Source organism: Balaenoptera borealis (assembly GCF_965194805.1).
Source record: "Balaenoptera borealis genome assembly, chromosome: 11".
In the NCBI taxonomy this organism is placed as follows: Eukaryota; Metazoa; Chordata; class Mammalia; order Artiodactyla; family Balaenopteridae; genus Balaenoptera; species Balaenoptera borealis.
Genome location: NC_138868.1, coordinates 93,026,516 through 93,051,238, shown reverse-complemented (window position 1 = coordinate 93,051,238; position 24,723 = coordinate 93,026,516). Strand labels below are relative to the sequence as shown.

Sequence of the window (24,723 nt, the reverse complement as noted above, 5' to 3'; positions counted from 1 at the left end):
AGAACATGGTATATCTTTCCATCTGTTCATGTCATCTTTGATTTATTTTCATCAGCATCTTATAGTTTTTGGAGTACAGGTTTTTTGCCTCCTTAGGTAGGTTTATGCCTAGGTATTTTATTCTTTTTGATGCGATGGTAAATGGGATTGTTTGTTTAATTTCTCTTTCTGATCTTTTGTTGTTCGTGTACAGGAATGCAAGAGATTTCTGTGTATTAATTTTGTATCCTGCAACTTTACTGAATTCATTGAAGAGTTTAGTAGTTTCCTGGTAGCATCTTTAGGATTTTCTATGTATAGTGTCGTCATCAACTGCAAACAGTGACAGTTTTATTTCTTCTTTTCCAATTTGGATTCCTTTTCTTTTTCTTCTCTGACTGCTGTGGGTAGGGCTTCCAAAACTATGTTGAATAAAAGTGGCAAGAGTGGGCATCCTTGTTTTTGTTCCTGATCTTAGAGGAAATGCTTTCAGCTTTTCATCGCTGAGTATGATGTTAGCTGTAGTTTTGTCAGATACTGCCTTTATTATGTCAAGGTAGGTTCCCTCTATTCCCACTTTCTGGAGAGTTTTTATCATAAATTGGTGTTGAATTTTGTTAAAAGCTGTTTCTGCATCTATTGAGATATCATATGGTTTTTATTCTTTACTTTTTTGATGTGGTGCATCATACTGATTGATTTGTATATACTGGAAATCCTTGCATCCCTGGGATAAATCTCACTTGATCATGGTGTATGATCCCTTTTACTGTATTGTTGGATTTGATTTGCTAGTATTTTGTTGAGAATTTTTGCGTCTATGTTCATCAGTGATACTGGCCTGTAATTTTCTTTTTTTTGTGGTATCTTTGGTTTTGGTATCGGGGTGATAGTGGCCTCACAGAATGAGTTTGGGAATGTTCCCTCCTCTGCAATTTTTTGGAATAGTTTCAGAAGGATAGGTAACTCTTCTCTAAATGTTTGACAGAATTCACCTGTGAAGCCATCTTGTCCTGGATTTTTGTTTGTTGGGAGTGTTTTAGTCAGTTTCAATTTCATTACTTGTGATTGGTCTGTTCACTTTTTTTTTTAAATTAATCTATTTATTTATTTTTGGCTGCGTTGGGTCTTCGTTGCTGTGTGCGGGCTTTCTCTAGTTGCAGAGAGCGGGGGCTACTCTTCATTGTGGTTTGTGGGCTTCTCATTGCGGTGGTTCTGTTGTTGTGGAGCACGGGCTCAAGGTGCGTGGGCTTCAGTAGTTGTGGTGCGTGGGCTCAGTAGTTGTGGCTCATGGGCTCTAGAGCGCAGGCTCAGTAGTTGTGGTGCACAGGCTTAGTTGCTCTGCAGCATGTGGGATCTTCCCAGACCAGGGCTCGAACCCGTGTCCCCTGCATTGGCAGGTGGATTCTTAACCACTGCACTACTACGAAAGTCCCTGGTCTGTTCATATTTTCTATTTCCTCCTAGTTCAGTCTTGGGAGATTGCACCTTTCTAAGAATTCATCCATTTCTTCTAGGTTGTCCATTTTAGTGACATAGAGTTGCTTGTGGTACAGTAGCTTCTGTGTTATTTAAAGTCTGAGAAGTTAAGGGATACACCTAATACTAACTTGATCATTATACCTTGCTTTATTTTTAGTAGCTAAAAAAACAATTGCTGAATGAATGCTATACAATGAATTATGTCCACATAAATTCATGTGCGGTCACAGCAAAAAGGTGGTCGTTTATAAGCCAGGAAGACAGCCTTCACCAGGAACTGAAACAGGGGCACTTGATCTTGGTCTTTCCAGCCTCCAGAACCATGAGAAGTAAAAATTTGGGTGGTAGATTTGCTTGTAGTTACTAGGGTATTACTGCAGCTAGGCCCCCACAGCACACAGAGCTACACAAACACACAGGTATGCTAATCCACATATACAAAAAAATCTGTATTTCTGTATATAACTGTACATATATTAAAATAAACATAACTTCATACTGATATCTCTGACTATATAATTTAACGCTACAGGTCTCATTCTTATTCTTATTTGTACTTTCTTTCTCACAGAGTGAGAAACCTCGCTCCCATTATCTATAATATATTAATTTACTTGTTAAAGTTGCTAATTTAGAAGAATTCAGAAGAGTTTAAGATTCATTCATGTTATTATATGAATCAATAGTGCTGCTTTTTACTGCTTACTAGTAGGAATGTACCAGTTTGCTTATTCATTCACTTGCTGAAAGACATCTTGGTTATTTTCAGTTTTTGACCACCACAGAAAAACATGAGCATGTAAGTTTTTGTGTGAATATAAGTTTTTCAATTTACTTGGGTAAATATCTGGTTGTATGAATGCTGGGTCACGTGCGGCCCAGTTGTTTAACTTTATAAACAACTGCCAATCTGTTTTGCAAAGCGGCTGTATGATTTTGCATTGTCATCAGCAATGAGTAAGAGTTTTTGTTGCTCTGCATCTTTGCCACCAAGAATCTGACAAACTTTAAAAATTGTTTTTTATAGTAGTCATTCTAATATGTATGTATCAGTATCTGATTGGGATATTAATTTTCATTTTCCTAATGACTAACAATGTGGAGTATTTTTTTCACAGGCTTATTGCCATTCCTATATTTTCTTTGGGGAAAGGTCTTCAGCTCTCTTGCCCACTAAAGAAAAATTCAGTTAAAAAAAAAAAAAGCTTCCTATATATTCTGGGCACAATCCCTTTTTCAGAGCTGCAAATATTTTCTCCTAGCTTATGGCTTGTCATTCTTTTAATATTGTCTCTTATAGAGCAAAAATTTTAAATTTTTATAAAGTTGAATTTATCAAATTTTCATTTTTTAGTCAGTGTTTTTAGCTTGTCTAAAAATTCATTACCAAAACCAAGATTGCACAGTTTCTCCTATGTTTTCTTCTGGAACTCTTATAGTTCTATGTTCTACATTTTGATCTATTATCCACTGTTGGTTAATTTTTGTATGAAGTATGTGTAAAGGTTCTTCTTCTTCTTTTTTTTAAAATCTGGATGTCTAATTGTTCCATCACCACTTGTTGTTAAGATTATGCTTTCTCTAGTGAATTGCCTTTGTGCTTTTGTCAAAAAATCACATTTGGACTCTCTAATTTGTTCCACTGATCTTATGCCTAACTATCTCCTAATGCCACTCAATCCTGATTACTATTGCTGGTTAGTAAGTCTTAAGGTCGAGTAATGTGAGTCCTTGAACATATCCTTTTTAAGAACTGTTTGGATTAGTCTTCCACAACACTACTTAAGTGGTACCTGTGCTCCTACTCCAAGGGGCCAGTACTGCACATCAGCAAGCTGGCAGCAGTAGTGGCTAGGCCTCAGACCCCCAGTTTGAAGGATAGCCCTGCCCACCACCACACCCACAGCAGCTGTGGCCCAACCACAACAGGAAGGTGCACACAGCCCACACAATGGATACCCCTGGAGCACCTGGCTCTGGTGACAGGAGGATTCTACCACTGAGCCCACCGGACACCTTCTACATAAGCCCACTCTTTCAAGACCAGAATACATAGAAACAAATACAGAGAGCTAGGCAAAATGAAGAGACAAAGGAATACCTTCCAAACAAAACAAGATAAAACCTCAGAAAAAGAACTAAACAAAACAGAGATTAGCAATTTACCAGCTAAAGAGATTAAAGTAATAATCATAAAGATGCTCACTGAACTTGGGAGAAGAATTGATGAACTCAAGTGAGAACTTCAACAAAGAGAAAATATAAAAAAGAACCAATGAGAACTGAAGAATACAATAACTGAAGTGAAAATAACACTACAGACAATCAACAGATTAGAGAATAAAGAAGAATGGATCAGCAATCTGGAAGACAAGGTAGTAGAAATCACCCAATTAAAACAGAAAAGATTGAAAAAAAATGAGGATAGTTTAAGGGATCTCTGGGACAACGTCATGCACACTAACATTCCCATAATAGGGATTCCAGAAGGAGAAGAGTGAGAGAGAAAATAGAAAGCCTATTTGAAGAAATAATGGCTGAAAACTTCCCTAACTTGTCAAAGGAAAAGACATCCAAATACAGAAAGCAAAGAGTCCCATACAAAATGAACCGAAAAAGACCCACACCAAGACACATTATAATTTAAATGTCAAAAGTTAAAGAGAAACAGAGAATCTTAAAAGCAGCAAGTGAAAAACAACTAGTTACATACAAGAGAACCCCTATAAGATGATCAGGATTTTTCAGCAGAAACTTCACATGCCAGAAGTGACTGGCACAACATATTGAAAGTGCTGGAAAAAATAACCGAACAACCAAGAATACTCTACCTGGCAAGATTATAATTCAGAAGTGAAGGACAGAGTTTCCCAGATGAACAAAGCCAAAGGAGTTCATCACCACTAAACTGACCCTATAAGTAATGTTTACAGGGACGTCTTTAAATGGAAAAGAAAAGGCCAAAACTAGAAATAAGAAAATTATGAAGGAAAAAAATCTCACTGGTAGAGACAAACACATAGTAAAGGTAGTGGATCACCCACTATAAAGCTAGTATGAAGTTATGTACGGCCTACAAGAGACTCAGTTGTTCAAATCTAAAGACACACAAAGAGTAAAAATGAAGAGACGGAAAAATATTCCATGCAAATGGGAACAAAAAGAAAGCTGGGGTAGCAATGCTTGTATCAGATAAAACAGACTTTAAAACAAAGACAAAGAAAGGCATTTCATAATGATAAAGTGATCAATGATCTTTTAAGTGGGTGCTACTTTAACAAAAATCAGCTATTGTCAATAAACCAATTCAACACAAGCAAATCTGATACTGGACTGCAAGTTAATGTTAAGAATGTGATTAGGACTTCTTTGGATTTATGAACAATGTTTTTGGTAGCTTTACAAATATAATAAAGTATTTGGCAGACCGGATAAATTAACTCTGGATTACAACTTATGATATTGTGAATTAAAAAAAGTCTAATAAAAAGTTTATTGAGTATTTTTCTCTGAATACTCTCATTCTTTAAAATTACTGTCATTAAATAAATGAAGAGCCCAAGAGTATCAAATCATTTGCAGTGAAGATCCAAAATCCCTGAAACTGTTGGCATCATATGTGTTATTTAATTTTTAAAAGCGGTTTAATGTTCACAAGAAAATCGAGAGGAAGGTACAGAGATTCTCCATAAACTCCTGCTCCCACAAATGCAATGCCCCCCCTATTATCAGCATCACTCCCAAATGTGTATTAAGTTTCAGATTTTTTCAGATTTTGAGATAATGCCTATTATACATGGACATAAACTGTGTATTATGTAATAACTCGTTTGGGGTTGGGGCAGCATCCCACAATCTAAAATTAACATTTCTACAACTAAATGGATAAATAGTTACAGAGTGGGATTTTTAAAAAGGGCTATAAATATCAGTTCAAATTAGGTCCTGCTGTCAAAAGAGTTGTGGATCTGGATCACTCTTGTAAAATATTATCATCAATTTGCTGATGCTGAGTATGCGCCTGGTAGATATTCAGTAAATTAGGAAAATCACTTCCTAATTGGTATCAAAGTGAAAGCTGATTACAGTAAGTCCCTTACATATGAATGAGTCCCATTCCAAGAGCACATTCGTTAAGTCCAACAAAGTTAGCCTAGGTACCCAACTAACACAAATCAGCTATATAGTACTGTATTGTAATAGGTTTATAATACTTTTCACACAAATAATACATAAAAAACAAACACAAAAGATAAAGAAAACATTTTTAATCTTACAGTACAGTACCTTGAAAAGTACAGTAGTACAGTACAATAGCTGGCATACAGGGGCTGGAATTGAGTCAACAGGCAAGAAGAGTTACTGACTGGAGGAGGGAGAGGAGGTGGGAGATGGTAGAGCTGAAGGATCATCAGCAATACGAGACGGAGGGCAAACTGCAATTTCACTCACGCCTGACGTTGATGGCACAGGTTCTGGTTCCTTGCTGGATTCAATTCCATCTATCCTCTTGAAAAAACGATCCAGTGATGTCTGGGTAGTAGCATTTCGCATCTTTGAAAGTTTGCAATTTGAAGGTTCGTATGTAGGGGACTTACTCTATTTCCCTTAGGCAAACAGAGGGCTTTCTGTGTCACATTGTTAGCCATCCCCCTTAAATGAATGGATTAGATGTAGTTTCTGTTTGTTTATTCTTGAAAAAACTATGTGAACAACAAAAGGATGTAAATGGTACCTTGCAGATCAGACATAGTGAATAAGTGGCCATTTCAAAACAAAAACAAACAAAAAACTTGTTGGGATTTTGACTGTAATGAATGTATAGATCAAAATTTGGAGAATGGACATCTTAACAATATTGAGTTGCTCATTCCATGAACACAGTATATCTTTCTTTTTATTCAAGTCTTTGATTTCTTTCATGTAGATTTTAGCATACAGATTTTACGCATATTTTGTTAGATGTATTACCTAAGTATTTTATTTTTGTTTGTTTGTTGGGTGCTACTGTAAATGGTATTTTTTTTTTTAAATTCCACTTCCAATGGTTCATTGTAGGTATAAAGAAATATGATGGACTTTCGTACACTTTGTATCCTGTGACCTTGCTAAACTCCAGCAGTTTTGTAGGTTTTTTTAGGTTTCCTCCATAGATAATCATGTTGTCTGGGACAGCTGAAATGAATCTAAAGACCCATGTTTAAAATAAAATGACAACATACCATTTCAAATAATGTAGTTCTAGCATATACCCATTATATACCAAACAATGCTCTACTGGTCTAGTGATATTTAAAAAAGAGGTGACAACAAGATATCAAAATATCTGTTTTATATTTGTCTGAAGGAAGCAACTATAAGAAAAGCAAATATAGGAAAGATTGGACTGCTATATAATGCCATAGACCAGGTGGCTTGTTTCTCATTGTTCTGCAGGCTGGGAAATCCAAGATCAAGTTGGCAGATGATTTGGTTCCTGGTGAGGACCTATTTCCTGGCTTGTAGACATCCCCCTTCTTGATGTGTGTGCACATGGACATTTCTCTCTCTTTCACTTTTTAAATCCCATCATGAGGGTCCCAACTTCATGACCTAATCTAAACCTATTTACTTTCCAAAGGCCTTACCCCTAAATACCATCACACTGATGGGTGGGGTTTCAATATATGAATTTTGGAGGGATACAAATATTTAGTCCATAACAGGCAGTAAACAAGTAAGGCCCAAAACAAGCAATAGTGAAACTAATTAGAAATGAGGGTGTCATTTTGAAACTGATTCTCAAAGTCAAAGCTGGAATTCACTTCCCAGCTTAGACATAAATGTATGAAAAGAAGAGCTGGCCTTCTTTAGGTCTTTCCACTCATGCACGAATACAAACTATCAAATTTCTGCCCATTTTGATTTTGCTAATGAGCTGATTCTTAAGACCATGTTTATAGTGTCTTATGTTGGTCAATGATGAAATATTTCCTTAAAGAACAAATCACTCACCAGTAAGCAGGCTGGGATAAAACCTTCATCTGTACAGTGTTCTGCATATTCTTTTAAATTTGAACTTTCCAAAATAAAAGCCTGGCAGGTAGAAGTAAGGTTCTCTTGTTGTAAGTAACCTAAAGGAAAAATAAAATGTAACTCAGTAATTTCAGTAAATTCTGAACTTTCAATTAAAACTGTTGTTGAAAATACTACAGCAGTTTCACATCATAAATGTAACTTCAGGTGAACATGATGGGATTCTACAGCCTTGCCTGAAACAGTAGTTTGTGCTGCAGTACAAAGCAGAATTCATAAAACAGCTGTTTGAGAAGAAAAACTCTAGCTAATATGCTATAAAGTCATAGTAAACAAAACAGTATGGTACTGGCATAAAAACAGACAAATAGATCAGTGGAACAGAATTGAGAGCCTAGAAAAAATCCACAGCATAAACGGTCAACTAAATTTGACAAGGGAGCCAAGAATACTCAATGGAGAAAAAAAACCATCTCTTCAACAAATGGTGCTAGAAAAATTGGATATTCACACGTAAAAGAGTGAAACTAGACCCTTATCTTACACCACTCACAAAAATTAACTTGAAATGGATTAAAGACTTAAACATAAGACCTGAAAGCAAGAAACTCCTAGAAGAAAACAGGAAAAAAGCCCTTTGACATGGGTCTTGGCAATGATTTTCTGGATTTGACACCTAATGCACAAGTTACAAAATAAAAAATAAACAAGTTGGAATATATCAAATTAAAAAGCTTCTGTACAGCAAAAGAAACCCATCAACAAAATGAAAAAACAACCTATGGAATGGGAAAAATATTTCCTCATATCTATCTGATAAGGGGTTAATAACCCAAATAAATAAAGAACTCATAAAATTCAAGAGCAAGAAACCAAGTTATCCAATTAAAAAGTGGCAAAAGACCTGAATAGACATTTCTCCAAAGAAGATACATAAAAGGTCAACAGGTACATGAAACGATGCTCAACATCACTAGCCATTAGGAAATGCAAATCAAAATCACAATGAGATATCATCTCATGCCTGTTAGAATGACCATCACCAAAAAGACAACAGAAAACAAATGCTGGAGAGGATGTGTAAAACAGGGAACCCTTGTGTACTGTTGGTGAGATTGGAAACTGATACAGCCACTATGGAAAACAGTATGGAGGATCCTCAAAAAATTAAAAATAGAACTACCATATGATCCAGCAATTCCACTTCTGGGAATATATCCAAAGGAAAGAAAAACCACTATGTTGAAAAGATATCTGTGCCCCCTGTGTTCATAGCAGCATTATTTACAATAGCCAAGGCATGGAAACAACCTAAGTGTCCACTGATGAATGTATGGATAAATAAGTTGTGGTATATATATACACACAATGGAGTATCATTCAGCCATTAATAAAAAAAAATGAAATATTGGCATTTGGGACAACATGGATGGAACTTGAGAGTATTATGGTAAGTGGAATAACTTAGGCCAAGAAAGACAAATGCTATATGATCTCACTCATATGTGGAATCTTAAAAACAAAAACAAAAAACCCCAACTGAACTCACAGAAAAAGAGACCAGATTTGTGGTTACCAGAGGCAGGGGATGGAAGGAGGGGCAATCAGAAAATGGTGGTCAGAAGGTACAAATTTCCAGTTACAAGATAAATACAGTTGACCCTTGAAAAATGCTGGGGCTAAGGGCATCGACCCTCCACACAGTCGAAAAATCCATGTATAACTATAGTTGGCCCTCCAAATCCGAGGTCCACATACGCATATTCAACCAACTATGGATTGTGTAGTACTGTAGTATGTGTTTGTTGAAAAAAAAATCCACATGTAAGTGGACCCGCACAGTTCAAATCTGTGTTGTTTAAGGGTCAACTGTAAATACTAGGGACTGTAAGTACATTGCAATATAGTAAGTGACTATACTTAACGCTGCTGTATGATATATCTGAAAATTGTTAGGAGATTTAATCGATCCTAAGAGTTCTCATCACAAGGAAAAAAAAAATTTTTTTTTGCGTTCTCTTTTTATTGTATTTATGGGAGATGATAGAGGCTAACTGAACTTACTGCAGCAATCATTTCACAATATTCATGTCAAACCATTATGCTGTACACCTTAAACTTATACACTGATGCATATCAATTACATCTCAATAAAACTGGAAAAAACCGAAACCCCCAGAAACTCTAGCTAACCCAGAAAAATAAGGTGTTTGATAAAGTGCAATTACTGCCCAGTAATGGTTATAGGAGAAACAATAAAGTAACAATAAATAACAAGAGAACCAATAAGTGATAAATGTTCTACTCCGTAACCTCCACATTAACTAGGTGAGTAGATGGTATAAATTAACTTATTGGATTATGAAAAAAATTACATTCTCTCAACGTTGCAATTTACCTGCATATTTCACTTATTTGCCTAATGGTTTAAAAAAAAAATGAAGCGAAGACCTACTTTGTATGAAATGTAAGAAAGGCACTGCTTTGCTTTTTAATTTCTGCCCTTTGGGAACCAAAGCATTAACTATTTCAACCAGAACTTTGACATTCACACCTAACTGACATTTATGAAACAGTATCATGTACCAGTGCTTTGTACTTTCATATATATGAACACTGTCTTGACTAGCATCCTATCCTTGTTTTTTTATTTCTTAGCATCACTGGGGTTCAACTAACCAACTCTATAAGCAGTAGTATAGCAGAAAAAGAACACTAGATAGGATATCAGGAGACCAGGTTCTTATTCTATTGTGTTAAAATAAGCATTGTGGCTTTGGGGAAAAAAAGCACTTAAATTCTTCCAGAGTAAGATACTTTATCTACGAGGCATCACACCTGCCTTGATTTGTGAATCAAATCTGGTTAAGTTATTTCCTTGTGTAAAGCTGAAGGGTTCACATCACTTCCCACAGCTCTCAGGTTAAACTTCTAAATCCTGAGCAGCTTCAGCAGGAATGGAAGAATAAGGACCTCCAAAAGTCCTCTCCTCTATAAAAGCAACGAGAACACTGGCACAAGTTATTAAACTTTTACAGAACTCTGAAAATAATCAATGTCTTGTGAAAAAATCTGTGAGCATTTATTAAGAAAAATGGCTGAATGTAAGTAAGGACAATGAACACTGTGGCATTTTAACTTCCTCTATTCTCATGCTCATCTCTCCAACTGAGTGGTATACTTGAAAATCAACAGCCTGCAAATGCAGTGAAAACCAGCAGCCCAGCAGAAAACGGACAGATCAGATGAAGCTGGCATCTTTCCCAAGTCCCATTCCCAGAAACTGTCATTATTTGATTTGTGTGACAACTCCATGTAAAACCTCACTTGCATGGCTTGTCTTTGAATTGAATCAAAGTTCACCCTGTGTAAACCTTCTCCTTGGAGGTGTTTTTGTTAAATCAATCAGTAGAAACTGGTTAACACTACAGCTGCCTATGACAGAAATAATGGTTGGGACAAACAACAAGCTAAACAAACAAACAAACTCAAAAAAGAAAAGCTGGGGAATGAGAAGTCTGTAGGGAGATTTTAAAAGCTCTGACATACTCCTGGGCCACTAGAAGGCCATGTGCAAATGCAGGGTAGCATGTGTATTCAGATAAGATCTGACAAAGCCCTAAGCACTCACCTCTGGCTGACCATAAGCCTCTGACAAGCAGGAAGTGAAGGCTAAGGCAAAGCTGTCAAATGCTTAGCTAAATGTTGAAGCATACCCCACTGTACACACAGCCCCTTAGCAAACAGTGGGAGATTTATTGACTCCAAGCATTTAAGGAAATCACTGTCCAATCAGAGAATATAAACTCAAAGAATATAGACTTTATATAATTAGTTCAGGAGATTAATTGTTAAAAAAAAACCCTGCTAAACAACAACAAAGAGCAATAACAAACATGAAGGAGGGAGGTGAATCAGATTACAAGAGTTGTCACACTCTACCACTATACCAATTGAAAACTTTTAAAGTTCTCAATTTTCAATAAAGAAATTATGAGACATGCAGAAAAACAAGAAAGTATGGCTAATAAACAAGGGGAAAATATGTGGTCAGTAGAAACTGTCACTAAGGAAGCCAAGGCACTAGACTTAAAACTTTCAGCTTTTTAAAATAAGGTCAGAGAACTAAAGAAAACTATGCCTAAATATCTAAACAAAATTATGAGAACATCTATCAAAAAGAAATAAAAGAGAAAGAAATTAAAAGAAAAAAACCATGAAGAAATTCTGGAGTTGAAAACAAAAAAAACATAATAACTGAAGTACAAAATTTGCCAATAAATAGCAGATTTGAGGAGAAAGATCAAAGAATCAGTGCACTTGAACATAGATCAAATGAGATTATTCAGTATGAGGAACAGAAACAAAAAAAGAGTGATGAAAGTGAACAGTCTCAGAGACCTGTGAAACTTTTTCAAATGTACCAACATAAGCATATGTTCTGGGGGTCCCAGAATGAACTAAGAGACAGAAAAGGGTAGAAAGAATATTTGAAGAAATAATGGCTGAGAACACCCAAAATTTTAGGAAACTATAATCAATCTACTTATTCAGGAAACTCAAAAAACTACAAGTAGGATAAACTCAAAGAGATCCATAGCTAGACATATCATAAATTATCAAAAGAGAGAATCTTGAAAGTGGAAAGAGAAATGGCTTATAACATACAAGGAATCCTCTGTAAGATTAACAGCTGAGTTCTCATTAGAAACCATGAAGGCCAGAGGCAGTGAGATGACATATTAAAAGTGCTGACAGAAAAAAGTAAACCAAGAATTCTATTATCTATCATGACTTCTTCAAAATTAAGAAACTAAGATAGTCCCAGATTAAAAACACTGAAATAATCCATTGCTAACAGACTTGCCCTATATGAAATATTAAAGAGAGTCCTTCAGACTAAAATGAAAGTCAAATCCACACTAAAAAATTAACGAAAAATGGTAAAGGTAACTACACAGGCAAGAATAAAATAGTATAAACGATTTTTGTTTGTAACCCTTTTTCTCCTCTCTGCTTTAAAAGACAACTGCAGGGACTTCCCTGGCACTCCACTGGGTAAGACTCTGCGCTTCCAAGGCAGGGGGCATGGGTTCCATCCCTGGTTGGGGAACTAAGATCCCACATGCTATGTGGCCAAAAAAATAATAATAATTATAAAATAAAATAAAAATAAATAAATAAATAAAAAGGGGGAAAATGTTAAAAAAAAAGACAACTGCATACAGCAACAATTATAAATCTGTCTTGATGGGCATACAATATATGAAGATGTAATTTATATTATTTTAACAGCAAAAAGAAGGGGAAAGGGAATGGAATTATAAAGGTGCAAAATTTTTAATATACTATTGAAACTAAGTTGATATTAGTCCAAATAGAATTGTTTTAAGTTAACTGTAATCTCTAAGCAATCACGAAGAAAATAACTTAAACATAAAAAATAAAAAGGAAACAACAATGAAATTAGAATGTTAAACTGGATCTATTCAATACAAAAAAGGCAGTACTAGAGGAATAGCAGAACAACAACAACAAAAAGATGTATAGACTACAAATAATTAAATGGCAGACAAAATCCACACCTAATCAGTAATTACATTTAATGGCAATGGATTAAGCACCTAATTAAAAGGCAGAGACTCACAGAATGAATAAAAATATGATCCAACTATATGTTCTTGACAATAGACATACTTTAGATTAAAGACACAAATTAGGGGCTTCCCTGGTGGTGCAGTGGTTGAGAATCTGCCTGCCAATGCAGGGGACACGGGTTCGAGCCCTGGTCTGGGAGGATCCCACATGCCGCGGAGCAACTGGGCCCGTGAGCCACAACTACTGAGCCTGTGCGTCTGGAGCTTGTGCTCCGCAACAAGAGAGGCCGCGACGGTGAGAGGCCCACGCACCGCGATGAAGAGTGGCCCCCGCTCGCCGCAACTAGAGAAAGACCTCACACAGAAACGGGTACCCAACACAGCCATAAATAAATAAATAAATAAATAATTAAAAAAAAAAAAAAAAGACACAAATTAGTTGAAAATAGAAGGATAGAAACCAGGCAGTAACTTAATGACAGCTGGAGAGGCTACACCAGTATTAGACAAAGTGGACATTAAGATAAGTGAACATCATATTCAATGGTGAAAGACTCAAAGCTTTCCCCAGAAGATCAAGGACAAGACAAAGATGTCTGCTCTTGCCACTTCTATGCAACATTGTACTGAAAGTTCTAGCCTGGGCAAGACATCAACTAATCTGAAAATAGAGATATTTGACTCTTTCCTTTCCAATCTGGATGCTTGTTATTTCAGTTTTTCTAATTGCCCAGTCTTTAATAAATGAAAAAAGACTGAAATCATACTGAGTATGGAATGAGATGAGAAATCAGAAACAATGGGAAATTCACAAATATGTAGAAATTAAACACTCTCCTAAATAATCAAAGGGTCAAAGTATAAATAAGTAAAAAATATTTTAAGATAAATGCAAACAAAAATACAACATACCAAAACTTATGGAATGCAGCTAAAGTATTGCTTATTTGTATACTTATAGCTATAAATACCTGTATTAAAAAGATGAAAGATCTCAAATCCATAACCTAACCTTGCACTTTAAGAAACTAGAAATAGAGCAAACTAAACCCAAAGGAAGCAGAGGGAAGGAAATAATGGATATTAGAGAGAAAAAAAAAAAAGAAATAGAGAGTTAAAAAATAGAGAAAAATCAATGAAACCAAAAGTCAGTCCTGTTTCCAGATGAGATGATATCACATATAGAAAATTTTAAATGACTTCAGCAAGGCTGTGGGATACAAGATGCACATACAGAAATCAACTGTATATCTATACACTTGCAATGAACAATCCAAAAATGAAATTAAGGAAACAATTTTATTTAAAATAGCATTAAAAAGAATACTCAGAAATAAGTTTAACAAAATAAAACTACACTAGAAACTAGAAAACATTGAAAGATGTTAAATAAGACTAAATAAATGGGAAGATATCTTGGGTTCATGGACCTGAAGAATATCAATACTCCCAAAGTTGACCTACACACACAACACAATCCCTATCAAAATTCCACTTGCCTTTTTTGCAGAAATTAATAAACTGATCCTAAAATTTGTAAGGAAATATAAGGGACACAGAGTAGCAAAACAATCTCAAAAACAAAAAAACTGGAGGACTCACATTTACCTATTTCAAAACATATTACAAAGCTATAGTAATCAAGATAACTGTGTACTGGCATAAGGATAGACATGTAGATCAGCTGAAAAGAATTAACAGTCTAAGCTTTTATGGTCAATTGATTTTTTAGAAAAGTACCACATCACTTCAATGGGGGAAAGAATAGTCTTTTCACAACTGGTGCTGGGACAACTGGATAGCCACCTGCAAAAAATTGAAGTTGGACCCTTTCTTCATGCTAAATACAAAAAGTAACTCAAAATGAATCAAAGACCTAAATATAAGAGCTAAAATTATAACTTTTAGAAAAAAAATCACAGGTGTAAATTTTTTTGACCTTTGATTAGACAATGGTTTCTTACATATGGCATCTAAAGAATAAGCAACCAAAGAAAAAAATAAATTGAACTTTATCAAAATTAAAATCTTTTGTACTTCCAAAGATACTATCAAGAAAGTGAAAAGACAACCAACAAAATGGAAGAAAATATTTGCAAATCATATATCTGATAAGGGACCAGAATCCAGAATATATTAGAAAACCCTTGCAAGACAATAATAACAAGACAAATAACCCAATTAAAAAATGCACAAAAGATATGAACAGACCTTTCTCCAAAGAAGATACACAAACTGCTAATAAGCACATGAAAAGAGGCTCAACTACATTGGTCATTAGGAAAATGTAAAAGCAAAAGCACAATGAGATATACTAATTCATACTCATTAGGATACCTAGAATTAAAAGACAGACAGTAGTTAGTATTGGCAAAAAGGTGGAGAAATTGGAAACCTCATATATTGCTGGTGGGAACATAAAATGGTACAGCCACTTCTGAAAACCATGTTAAGTTCTCAAAAACAGTAACCATAGATTTACCATACAACCAAGCTATTCCACTCCTAGGAATATATCTAAGAGAACTGAAATCATATGCCCAAACAAAACTTGTACACAAATGTTCACAGCAGCATTTTTAATAATAGCCCCAAAGTGGAAACAACCTACTGTTCATCAATGGACAAACAAAATGTGGTATATCCATACAACAGAATATTATTCAGCCATAAGAAAGAATTAACTATCTATACTTGTTGAAACATTGATGAATCTTGAAAACATTGGTAAATTCAAGAAGTCAGACACAAAAGGCCACACACTGTATAATCATATTTACATGAAATGTCCAGAATAGGCAAATCTATAGACAGAAAGTAGATTACTAGTTGCCAGAAGATGGGAAAAGGGAGAAATTGGGAGTGACTGTTAACGAGTATGGGGTTTCTTTCTGGGGTGATAAAATGTTCTGGAATTAAGATAATGGTGATGGTAGCACAACATATACTCAGAACTACTAAAATTTACACTTTGGGGTATGTGAATTATATCTCAATGAGAAAAAATCCTATATTCTTAATATGTCATATGAGGCTCTACTTGTTTTATATCCTAATCTCCTCTTTAGCCTTATGTCTTGTCATTCTGTCTTTCCTAGCCAAACTGGTCTTTCAATTCCACGAATACATGAATGCTTTTTTAAAAAATTGAAATATAGTTGATTTACAGTGTTGTGTTAATTTCTGCTGTACAGCAAAGTGATTCAGTTATATATAAATAAATAAATCATACACACACACACACACACACACACACACACACATACATACACATTTAAAACATTCTTTTCCATCATGGTTATCACAGGATATTGAATATAACTCCCTGTGCTGTATGGTAGCACCTTGTTGTTTATCCAACAATCCCCCAATCCATCCCCTCCTCCCCCATGCAACCACAAGTCTGTTCTCTATGTCTGAGAGTTTTTCTGTTTTGTAAATAGGTTCATTTGTGTCATATTTTAGATTCCACATATAAGTGATATCATGTGGTACTCGTCCTTCTCTTTTTCACTTACTTTACTTAGTATGATAATCTCCAAGTCCATCCATGTTGCTGCAAACGGCATTATTTCATTCTTTCTTATGGCTGAGTAGTATTCCATTGTATACATGTACCACATCTTTTTTTTTTTTTTTTTTTTTAATGGCTGTGTTGGGTCTTTGTTTCTGTGCGAGGGCTTTCTCTAGTTGTGGCAAGCGGGGGCCACTCTTCATGACGGTGCGGGGGCCTCTCGCTATCGTGGCCTCTCTTGTTGCGGAGCACAGGCTCCAGACGCGCAGGCTCAGTAATTATGGCTCACGGGCCCAGTTGCTCCGTGGCATGTGGGATCTTCCCAGACCAGGGCTCGAACCCATGTCCCCTGCATTGGCAGGCAGACTCTCAACCACTGCGCCACCAGGGAAGCCCCATGTACCACATCTTTAAACAGTCATCTGTTGATGCACATTTAGGTTGTTTCCATGTCTTGGCTACTGTGAATAGTGCTGCTGTGAACATACAGGTGCATGTATCTTTTTGAATTATCATTTTATCTGTTTATATGCCCAGGAGTGGGACTGCTGGATCATATGGCAACTTTAATTTTAGTTGAGGAACCTCCATACTGTTTTCCATAGTGGCTGCACCAACTTATATTCCCACCAACAGTGTAGGAGGGTTCCCTTTTTTCCACACCCTCTCCAACATTTGTTATTTGTATACTTTTTTAAAAATTTATTTATTTATTTATTTATTTATTTATTTATGGCTGTGTTGGGTCTTTGTTTCTGTGCGAGGACTTTCTCCAGTTGCGGCAAGCGGGGGCCACTCTTCATGGCGGTGCGTGCCTCTCACTGTCGCGGCCTCTCTTGTTGCGGAGCACAGGCTCCAGACGCGCAGGCTCAGCAATTGTGGCTCACGGGCCTAGTCGCTCCGTGGCATGTGGGATCTTCCCAGACCAGGGCTCGAACCCATGTCCCCTGCATTGGCAGGCAGATTCTCAACCACTGCGCCACCAGGGAAGCCCTGTAGACTTTTTTTTTTTAATTTTATTTATTTATTTATGGCTGTGTTGGGTCTTCGTTTCTGTGCGAGGGCTTTCTCTAGTTGTGGCAAGTGGGGGCCACTCTTCATCGCGGTGCACGGGCCTCTCACTATCGCGGCCTCTCTTGTTGCGGAGCACAGGCTCCAGACGCGCAGGCTCAGCAATTTTGGCTCACGGGCCTAGTCGCTCCGCGGCATGTGGGATCTTCCCAGACCAGGGCTCAAACCTGTGTCCCCTGCATTGGCAGGCAGATTCTCAACCACTGTGCCACCAGGGAAGCCCTGTAGACTTTTTAATATGGCCATTCTGACTGGTGTGAGGTGGTACTTCATTGTAGTTTTGATTTCTATTTAATAATTAGTGATGTTGAGCATGTTTTCAATACATGAATGCTCTTATTTCAAGGCTACTGTATACTTTATTGCCTTTGCTTGGGTAGCTTATCTTTTCTTAGCCTAGCTACTTCCAACTCATTCTTCAGGTCTATGTAATTATCACTTCCTCAGAGAATCTTTTTTTGAATTCTCTATGTACCGAAATCCTATTACCGGATACTAGATTCCCTTTGTAGTATATTTACCTCGGTGTTGGTATAATAGTTAATAACTACTAAGGCAATTATTACTAAGGTCTTTCCCAACTTTAAAATTATAAAGGTCTACTCTCTTCACCTGGAATGATATCTTTAACCAGGCCCTTCAAATCAAAAAATTGAGAGGGCCTACAAAATTATATACGAGCATTATAAAAAGAAAAGGGCAAGGAAATTGTCATCCCATTTTAGGGAATGCCCTACCTGGGATTTGGGAACCAATTCACCAGTTTGTACTCATAGTTGATGAATCAGTTTTCCAACCTCTTGCTAATCAATGCTACAGGGAGAAACAAACATACAAAACAAAACAAAAAAAACCAAAGACATTGTCGTTTGGAGTGTGAGAAAGCATTTATAAATCAGAAGAAACCTTTCATTTCAGATACTACCACTTCAATATCCCCTTCACTGAAAATATAAAATCACCTTCAATGTGGATCAAAGACAGATTGCTAGTCTCCTTGTTTTTTCATTTTTCACAAATAAACAACCCAATATAAACCCCAATAAAACTATAGCCAGCTGAAAAGAAATCATTTTTTATGACTGGCTTTCTAACAGTTACATTATTTGGAATAAATAAGTCACCTGCCACTAGGATTTCATGAAGTTACAATTTTAAATGTCTATAAATCACTAGAGTCATTCATGGAATCAGGGCAGTGGGAGCTTTTTCTTTACATGCTTCAAGATTTAAATTGAAGACCCCAAACAGTTTCTTTTCATGGTAGAAAGTTTCGAAAGTACTAATCACCCCAGATATACTGATAACCACTTGGGACTTCTAACAGCTGGTGGTATGAAATCTAATTCCTTAAAGAAGATTTCCTTTTTTCTAGACCAAGTATTCTCAAAAAGAATGACATAGCCCCAAGGGGGTGAAAATTGGTACTGGGGAGGAAGGGGAATGAATAAAATATAACTCTTTTTATGCATAAATCACTGATATACATATAATATATAAACAGTATATTTGTAACATTAAAATCTCATGCAAGGGGCAATTAGGGGAAAAAAAAAGTCTAAAAATACTTCCTAAGGGTATGATAATGAAAAAAAGGTTGAGAAACGCTGCCCAAGACAGAATATAGTGATACGCAGTTAACCTTTCTAGAAAAATATGGTGGTAATTCCCTGGTGGTCCAGTGGTTAGGACTCCGTGCTTTCACTGCCGAGGGTCAGGGAATTAGCGGCGCAGCCAAAAAAAAAAAAAAAAAAAAGGAATCACCGAAGACCAGGCAGTTTTTGGCTTCTCATAAGATATTATACTTTTGTATAGTATACATTTGAGAAAAGGCTTTGTTAAAAGGCTAGATTGCTTCTACAACAGGATTTAAAAGTTATGATACATCTTTAAATAGCAATAGCTCATATATCTCTTCTGCTCTTAAAAAAAATGCCCACCTTTGGGCTATCTAGAATTCCCATTTTGGATTAGACTTGATGTATTCTGCTTTACTTTTGTCTGGGAAGTTCCAAAATAATGTGGTAAAGCAACAGTTGACTGCTTTCATGCTCACTTATTATTACACTTACAGTTAACCAGTTATTTGCCTATGAAAAGCTTATTTATCATCATTAAGTACCTGATTGTAACCAATTCTCAATCAGAATAATGGGGGAAATTTTAGGTACAAATTGTTCTAAATCTAAAATGTTATAATGAAATACACAATAGGGGCCAATTATCTTTTATTACAATAATACAAATAGTTACTCTTCAATCAAAATTAGTTTAATTTGTTTCTCCTTTTTATTCCTTAAAAAAAATCTTTAAAACAAAATAACTACATCTTTTGTGTAAACTTACTGAACAATGTTCAAATAGGTAATTTGAATGTCCTTTTTTCTTAATATTGTCTTCTGCCTGCTTTTCAGTGGAGGTAGTAATGAGTAACAAAGTAGACTGAAGGGAAAACATAATTGAAAAAGAGAAGGAAAGACAAAATCCTAGCTATATCTAGGGTTTTTGAATTTTAGGACCTAGGATGCCAACAGTCTGCCCTCTCTTCTTCCTATTTATAGAGAGGGAAAGATAAAGAGAGATACACCTGATGAAGAAAGCAAGAGACAGCAAACCTCCCTACCTGAAAATATTTCCTTCACATATTCTAATAATTTCCCCCAAATATCAGTAGTTTAAGGTCTTTAAAAAATGTAAATAATTCTTGGGAAGACTTAACTTTCAGTTCTTTATATTACTAGATCCACAAATAACAAAGAAAATCTCTCTATAAAGAAGCTATAATCTACAAGGACCCAAAAGATATATATGCAAATAACTGTAATACAAGGAAAGGTGGTAAGACAATTGGACTTACTTCATAGGGGCTACAGAAAGTATTAACAGACTGGGGAATACTATGAATGTTTCAAGGAAGAGACAAATCTTGAAGGACAGTAGGGGAATCCCAACGAAGCGGATGGAAAGCATATATGGAGCATGTTTGAAGAACAGGCCTGGTTTGGATGAAGCACGTGGTTTGGATGAAGCACGAGGTATATGATGGAGAACAGTTGGAAATACAGCTGAAAAGACAGAATGGGTAAGGACCGTAAAATGTTGTAAATGTCAGCAATGACATATTATTATGAATAAATAACAGAATCTGAATAAACAGAATCTGAAAAAAATGACAGATATTATTCAGTACAAAGGGGAAGGTCATGATCACAGCTACACTTTTGTAAATATTTATTAAATATCTATGTCTTAGTGATATAAAGGTGAATAGAACCAGTGGCTCTTCAACTTTCGGAGGTATGCCAGTCCTGGTTGTTTGCCTTCAAATCTACTCTTCCTGTTTCCCCTGCTCTGCCCTGTAGGACAGGAAACCTGACCCCCTGCAGGCAATTTCCTGGGCTCCATGTCAGCTAGCTTCTGGTTGGGTTCAATCAATGGGAAGCACCAGTTGGAGATTGGAGGGCAGTTAGAAGCAGCCATGTTTTTTTCCTCCATTTCCTCTTTGCCATGGTAGAATCTCCTCTACTACTGCTTCCACACCAGACAAGTCTACCTTCCAGCTTCCACAGTGAAACCAGCCTCTGGGTTTCATCTCTCCTTGTCTTACTGATTATCAGAGTGGTTTCCTGCTGTTGCTACTCTCTGAGCTGGCTCACGTAAGCAGCTTGTCTTAGCTTTTGTATCACCAGTGTAACCGATTGCCTCATTAAATCCCTCCATGTTAAATACTCAGATTACTTTCAGTTTTCCTGAATGGATGCTGACTCACACAGAAAGGAACAAACCTATTTGGGAATCTAAATAAAGTTCTGGATACTTTACCCATAAAAAAATGCCCCACCTATACATTAAGTTTTATAGATAGTCTGGGGGCTCGCAGAACTCTTGAAGCCTGTCCATTAATCCCAGATTAAGAATACTAAATAGGACAAAAAAGTAAGTTTCATTTTGGTAAGGTGAAGTTCTATAGGTGAATGATGGTGATGGTTACAGAATAATGTGATTGTACTTAATGCCACAGAACTGTAAAAATGGCTAAAATGGTTAAATTTTGTTATGTTTTATTTTACCGAAAAAAAAAAAGTAAGCAAACACAAAGCTACAATAAAACATGGTAAGAGTATGACAGAAGTAATCCACGATGCCAGGAGAGCATGTAAGGAGAAAGCACTAACTGTACCTGCTGGAAAAAGTTTGAGAGATTACAATTGACCTGAACCTTGAATACAAGTGTACTAGGAAGACGGGGAGAAAAACATTGCAGGCAGAGAGAACAAAATACATAAGAAGAGTATTTGGAGAAACTGCAAGTCGTTTGGTATGCCTGGAGCATAGGGCCTATGTTGAGAAGTTGAGATCAAGCAAGAGAGATGGGTAGGATCAGTTCCACAGAGCACCTTGTATGACACACTAATAAAACCCAAACTGGTGGCCCAGAGGCAACAAACAACACTTTGATGTAGTTTGGCCTGTACAATATTTAAAGAAATTCCAGCAAGGAAATAGCTGGATGTAGCGGAGTAGCAAGGGCTATTTAAGTGGAGTAGTGAGGTACGAAAGTCAGCACAGAATGTTGAAGAATGAAAGCTAAGTGAGGAAATAGAGCAACTAAGTAGAGCTTATTCTTTGAATAAATCTGACTTGTGAAAGGGTGACACAGAGAGAGCATAGATAGAATGTGAGGTGGGGTCTAGGAAAATGTTTTGGTGTGTGTGGGTAAGGGTAAAAAACCCAATTATGTAAACTCTAAGGGGAGAACTCTATTTTTAGCATTTGGCACAGTGCCTGGAACATACTACGCACCCATAGATTTGCTGAAAGGACATAATGAAGAAAAGGGGCCAACAATGGGAGGGGCTGGAGGAGTACTGAGAGGGAGGGAGTACTGACAGGAGGAGAATCATGAGCAAATAATAAAACTGTTAATATTTTAAGCCACTAAGTTGTGTGATCATAGATCTCCACGTTCATATGATAATGCTAAATGAAAAAAGCAAGAGTGGTGAGTGTGGGGAGATTTGCTTTTTTTGGTATTATTCTTTTGCACAACTTGAAATTTTTGTAAGTGCAAAACTCTTTCAACTTTCAGAATTGGAGGTGTAGTGTGAAGGCTTTAGGCAGATTTTTGTAACAGTAAATAAGATGAATTGCAAGACCATATGAGAAGCCATGACAACAGTCCAAATGCATACTGCTAGGATTGGTGGCAATGAAAATGGAATGTGAATGACAAATAAGAATTTTAGGATACGAAACAATCTCTGTAGTTTTTATCCATTTTAAAAAAAGGAGGAAGTCTAGGAGAGCAGCTGGTTTGTGGAGAATAAATACAAGTTTGGCGTAAATTATTCCAGTTAGAAAATCGTACTGCTTTCTTAAGACCAGTGGTTCGTGCCCTCCAGGAAACATACTGGCAATATCTGGACACTTTTTTTATTCTCACGACTGGGTGGGGGTGGGGACTGGGGTCCTGCTGGCATCTAATGGATAGAAGCCAGGGATGCTGCTAAACATCCCACAATGCACAGGACAGCTACCCATAATAAAGTATGTCAATGTTACTGTGAACTTTGTGAAAGTCTACTTTGGATCTGTTTACATATAAGCCTAATTAATATAACAACTACAAGATAGCTAGCTTTTTCCTTAGATGTTGTAGGTTAACTGTTGATATTCAGTTCTCATAAAGTGCACAAAAGATGAACCAAACATTAACAAAATATTAGTTTAAACTTAAGTCATTATTTTCTCCAAAAACATACGGTAGAATCATTACCTTCTAATGTTTTCTGCAAAATGTGCTCATCAAGAGCCTGTGCACAAAAGCCATTTTTTATGGACAGGGCTGAGTACTTAAAATGGAATAAGAAATGGATTTTTCTGGCAATAAAATAATGGTAGTAATGGCCGTGGATACCAGGGGAAGTTTTATCACAGATGTTTACCATTTACCATTCACATATGATGTCTGTAAATACTGGCTCCGGTTTTGAGATTTATGTGGCTCTCATTCCCAGCAGTACAATCCTCTTTATTCTTTCAGGGGAAAAACAACAAAACCCGTTTCCCACACAGACAATACAGCCTGACAACTGGCAGTGTTACTAATTCTTTTCAAATTGAGGAAAAACTAACTAGGACTAGAAAATGTTTAACTGGAAGACATTTCGCCTGTGAAAATTCTTGCTAATCAAAAGAACAGGAATTGGTGCTGTCTTAAAGTATGCAACTGGCATTTCAAACCTCTACACTCTACGACTTCTTGCGGGAGGGTGGGGGATAGAGAGGGAAGATCACCCCATTTGTCCCAAATTCGTAGTCCTAAGGGCTAGTTACGAGAAGGCCGTCAGGAAGGTCCTTATACAAAGCTGGGTGGCTGGGGAAGTTCTTATTTTTCCTAATTCGGTCCCAGCTCTGACACAGGAAAGTGAGCCCAAGGCTGAAGAACGCAGTCCATCCATCACGTAGGCAACTCCCCTCGCAGGGATCCTAATTAAGTGTGCAGGCCTGACTTTCCCACCGGATCCGGGCCTCAGGTGTTTCACCCCGAGTTTCTCTTCAGGCTCCCCTCGCCACGGAGCCTCGGAAGAGAGGAGCATCCACACACAAAGAAGCTTAAACCATCCGAGCCTCCGACTGAAGAAGATTCACCTCCAGTCTGAATTTGTAGGCGGGGAGGCAAAGCCCCAAAGCTTCCCCACCCAAGGAAAACCTTTGGCCCCAAAGGTCCTTCCGTCCTGCTTAGCCTGGTTCAATACCCCTCCCTCCCGCGTCGGCGCTTACCCAATACCAGTCGGGCTACGTCCGAAGGTAACAGCATGATCGAAGCCGCAGAAGGAACCGCAATAAGAGACGAGACCCAGGTAAAAGCCAACACAGCGACACCTCCTGCGCCGCATCTCCCGGTTCCAGTGGCGGCACTAGACCCGCGGCGATTTGTCCCGCCTCTTTAGCTCCTCGCCAGCCAATCGCTTCCGCCGGAGAAAGAAAGGCGCCGAAATGAAACCCGCCTGGTTCTCCTTCGAGCTGTCGTCATATCCGTCCTCACATTTGGAGGGGTGGGGC

General features: G+C 37.0%; 1 protein-coding gene across 3 annotated transcripts in view; it reads right to left on the bottom strand.

Annotated features, from left to right (window-relative positions):
• NPAT (nuclear protein, coactivator of histone transcription) overlaps positions 1-24,649 on the bottom strand; it is a 55,025-nt gene extending 30,376 nt beyond the window's left edge. For 2 of the 3 annotated variants that reach the window (XM_082343442.1, XM_082343441.1), the window contains exons 1-2: positions 24,442-24,649; positions 7,456-7,574 (exon numbers count right to left, since the gene is read on the bottom strand). In XM_082343442.1, the coding sequence (XP_082199568.1) occupies positions 7,456-7,574; positions 24,442-24,478 (156 nt within the window). In that variant the 5' untranslated portion in view covers positions 24,479-24,649. The remainder of the gene's footprint in view (positions 1-7,455; positions 7,575-24,441) is intronic. The other variant, XM_082343443.1, reaches the window with a different exon arrangement.
• Positions 24,650-24,723: the final 74 nt, after the last annotated feature.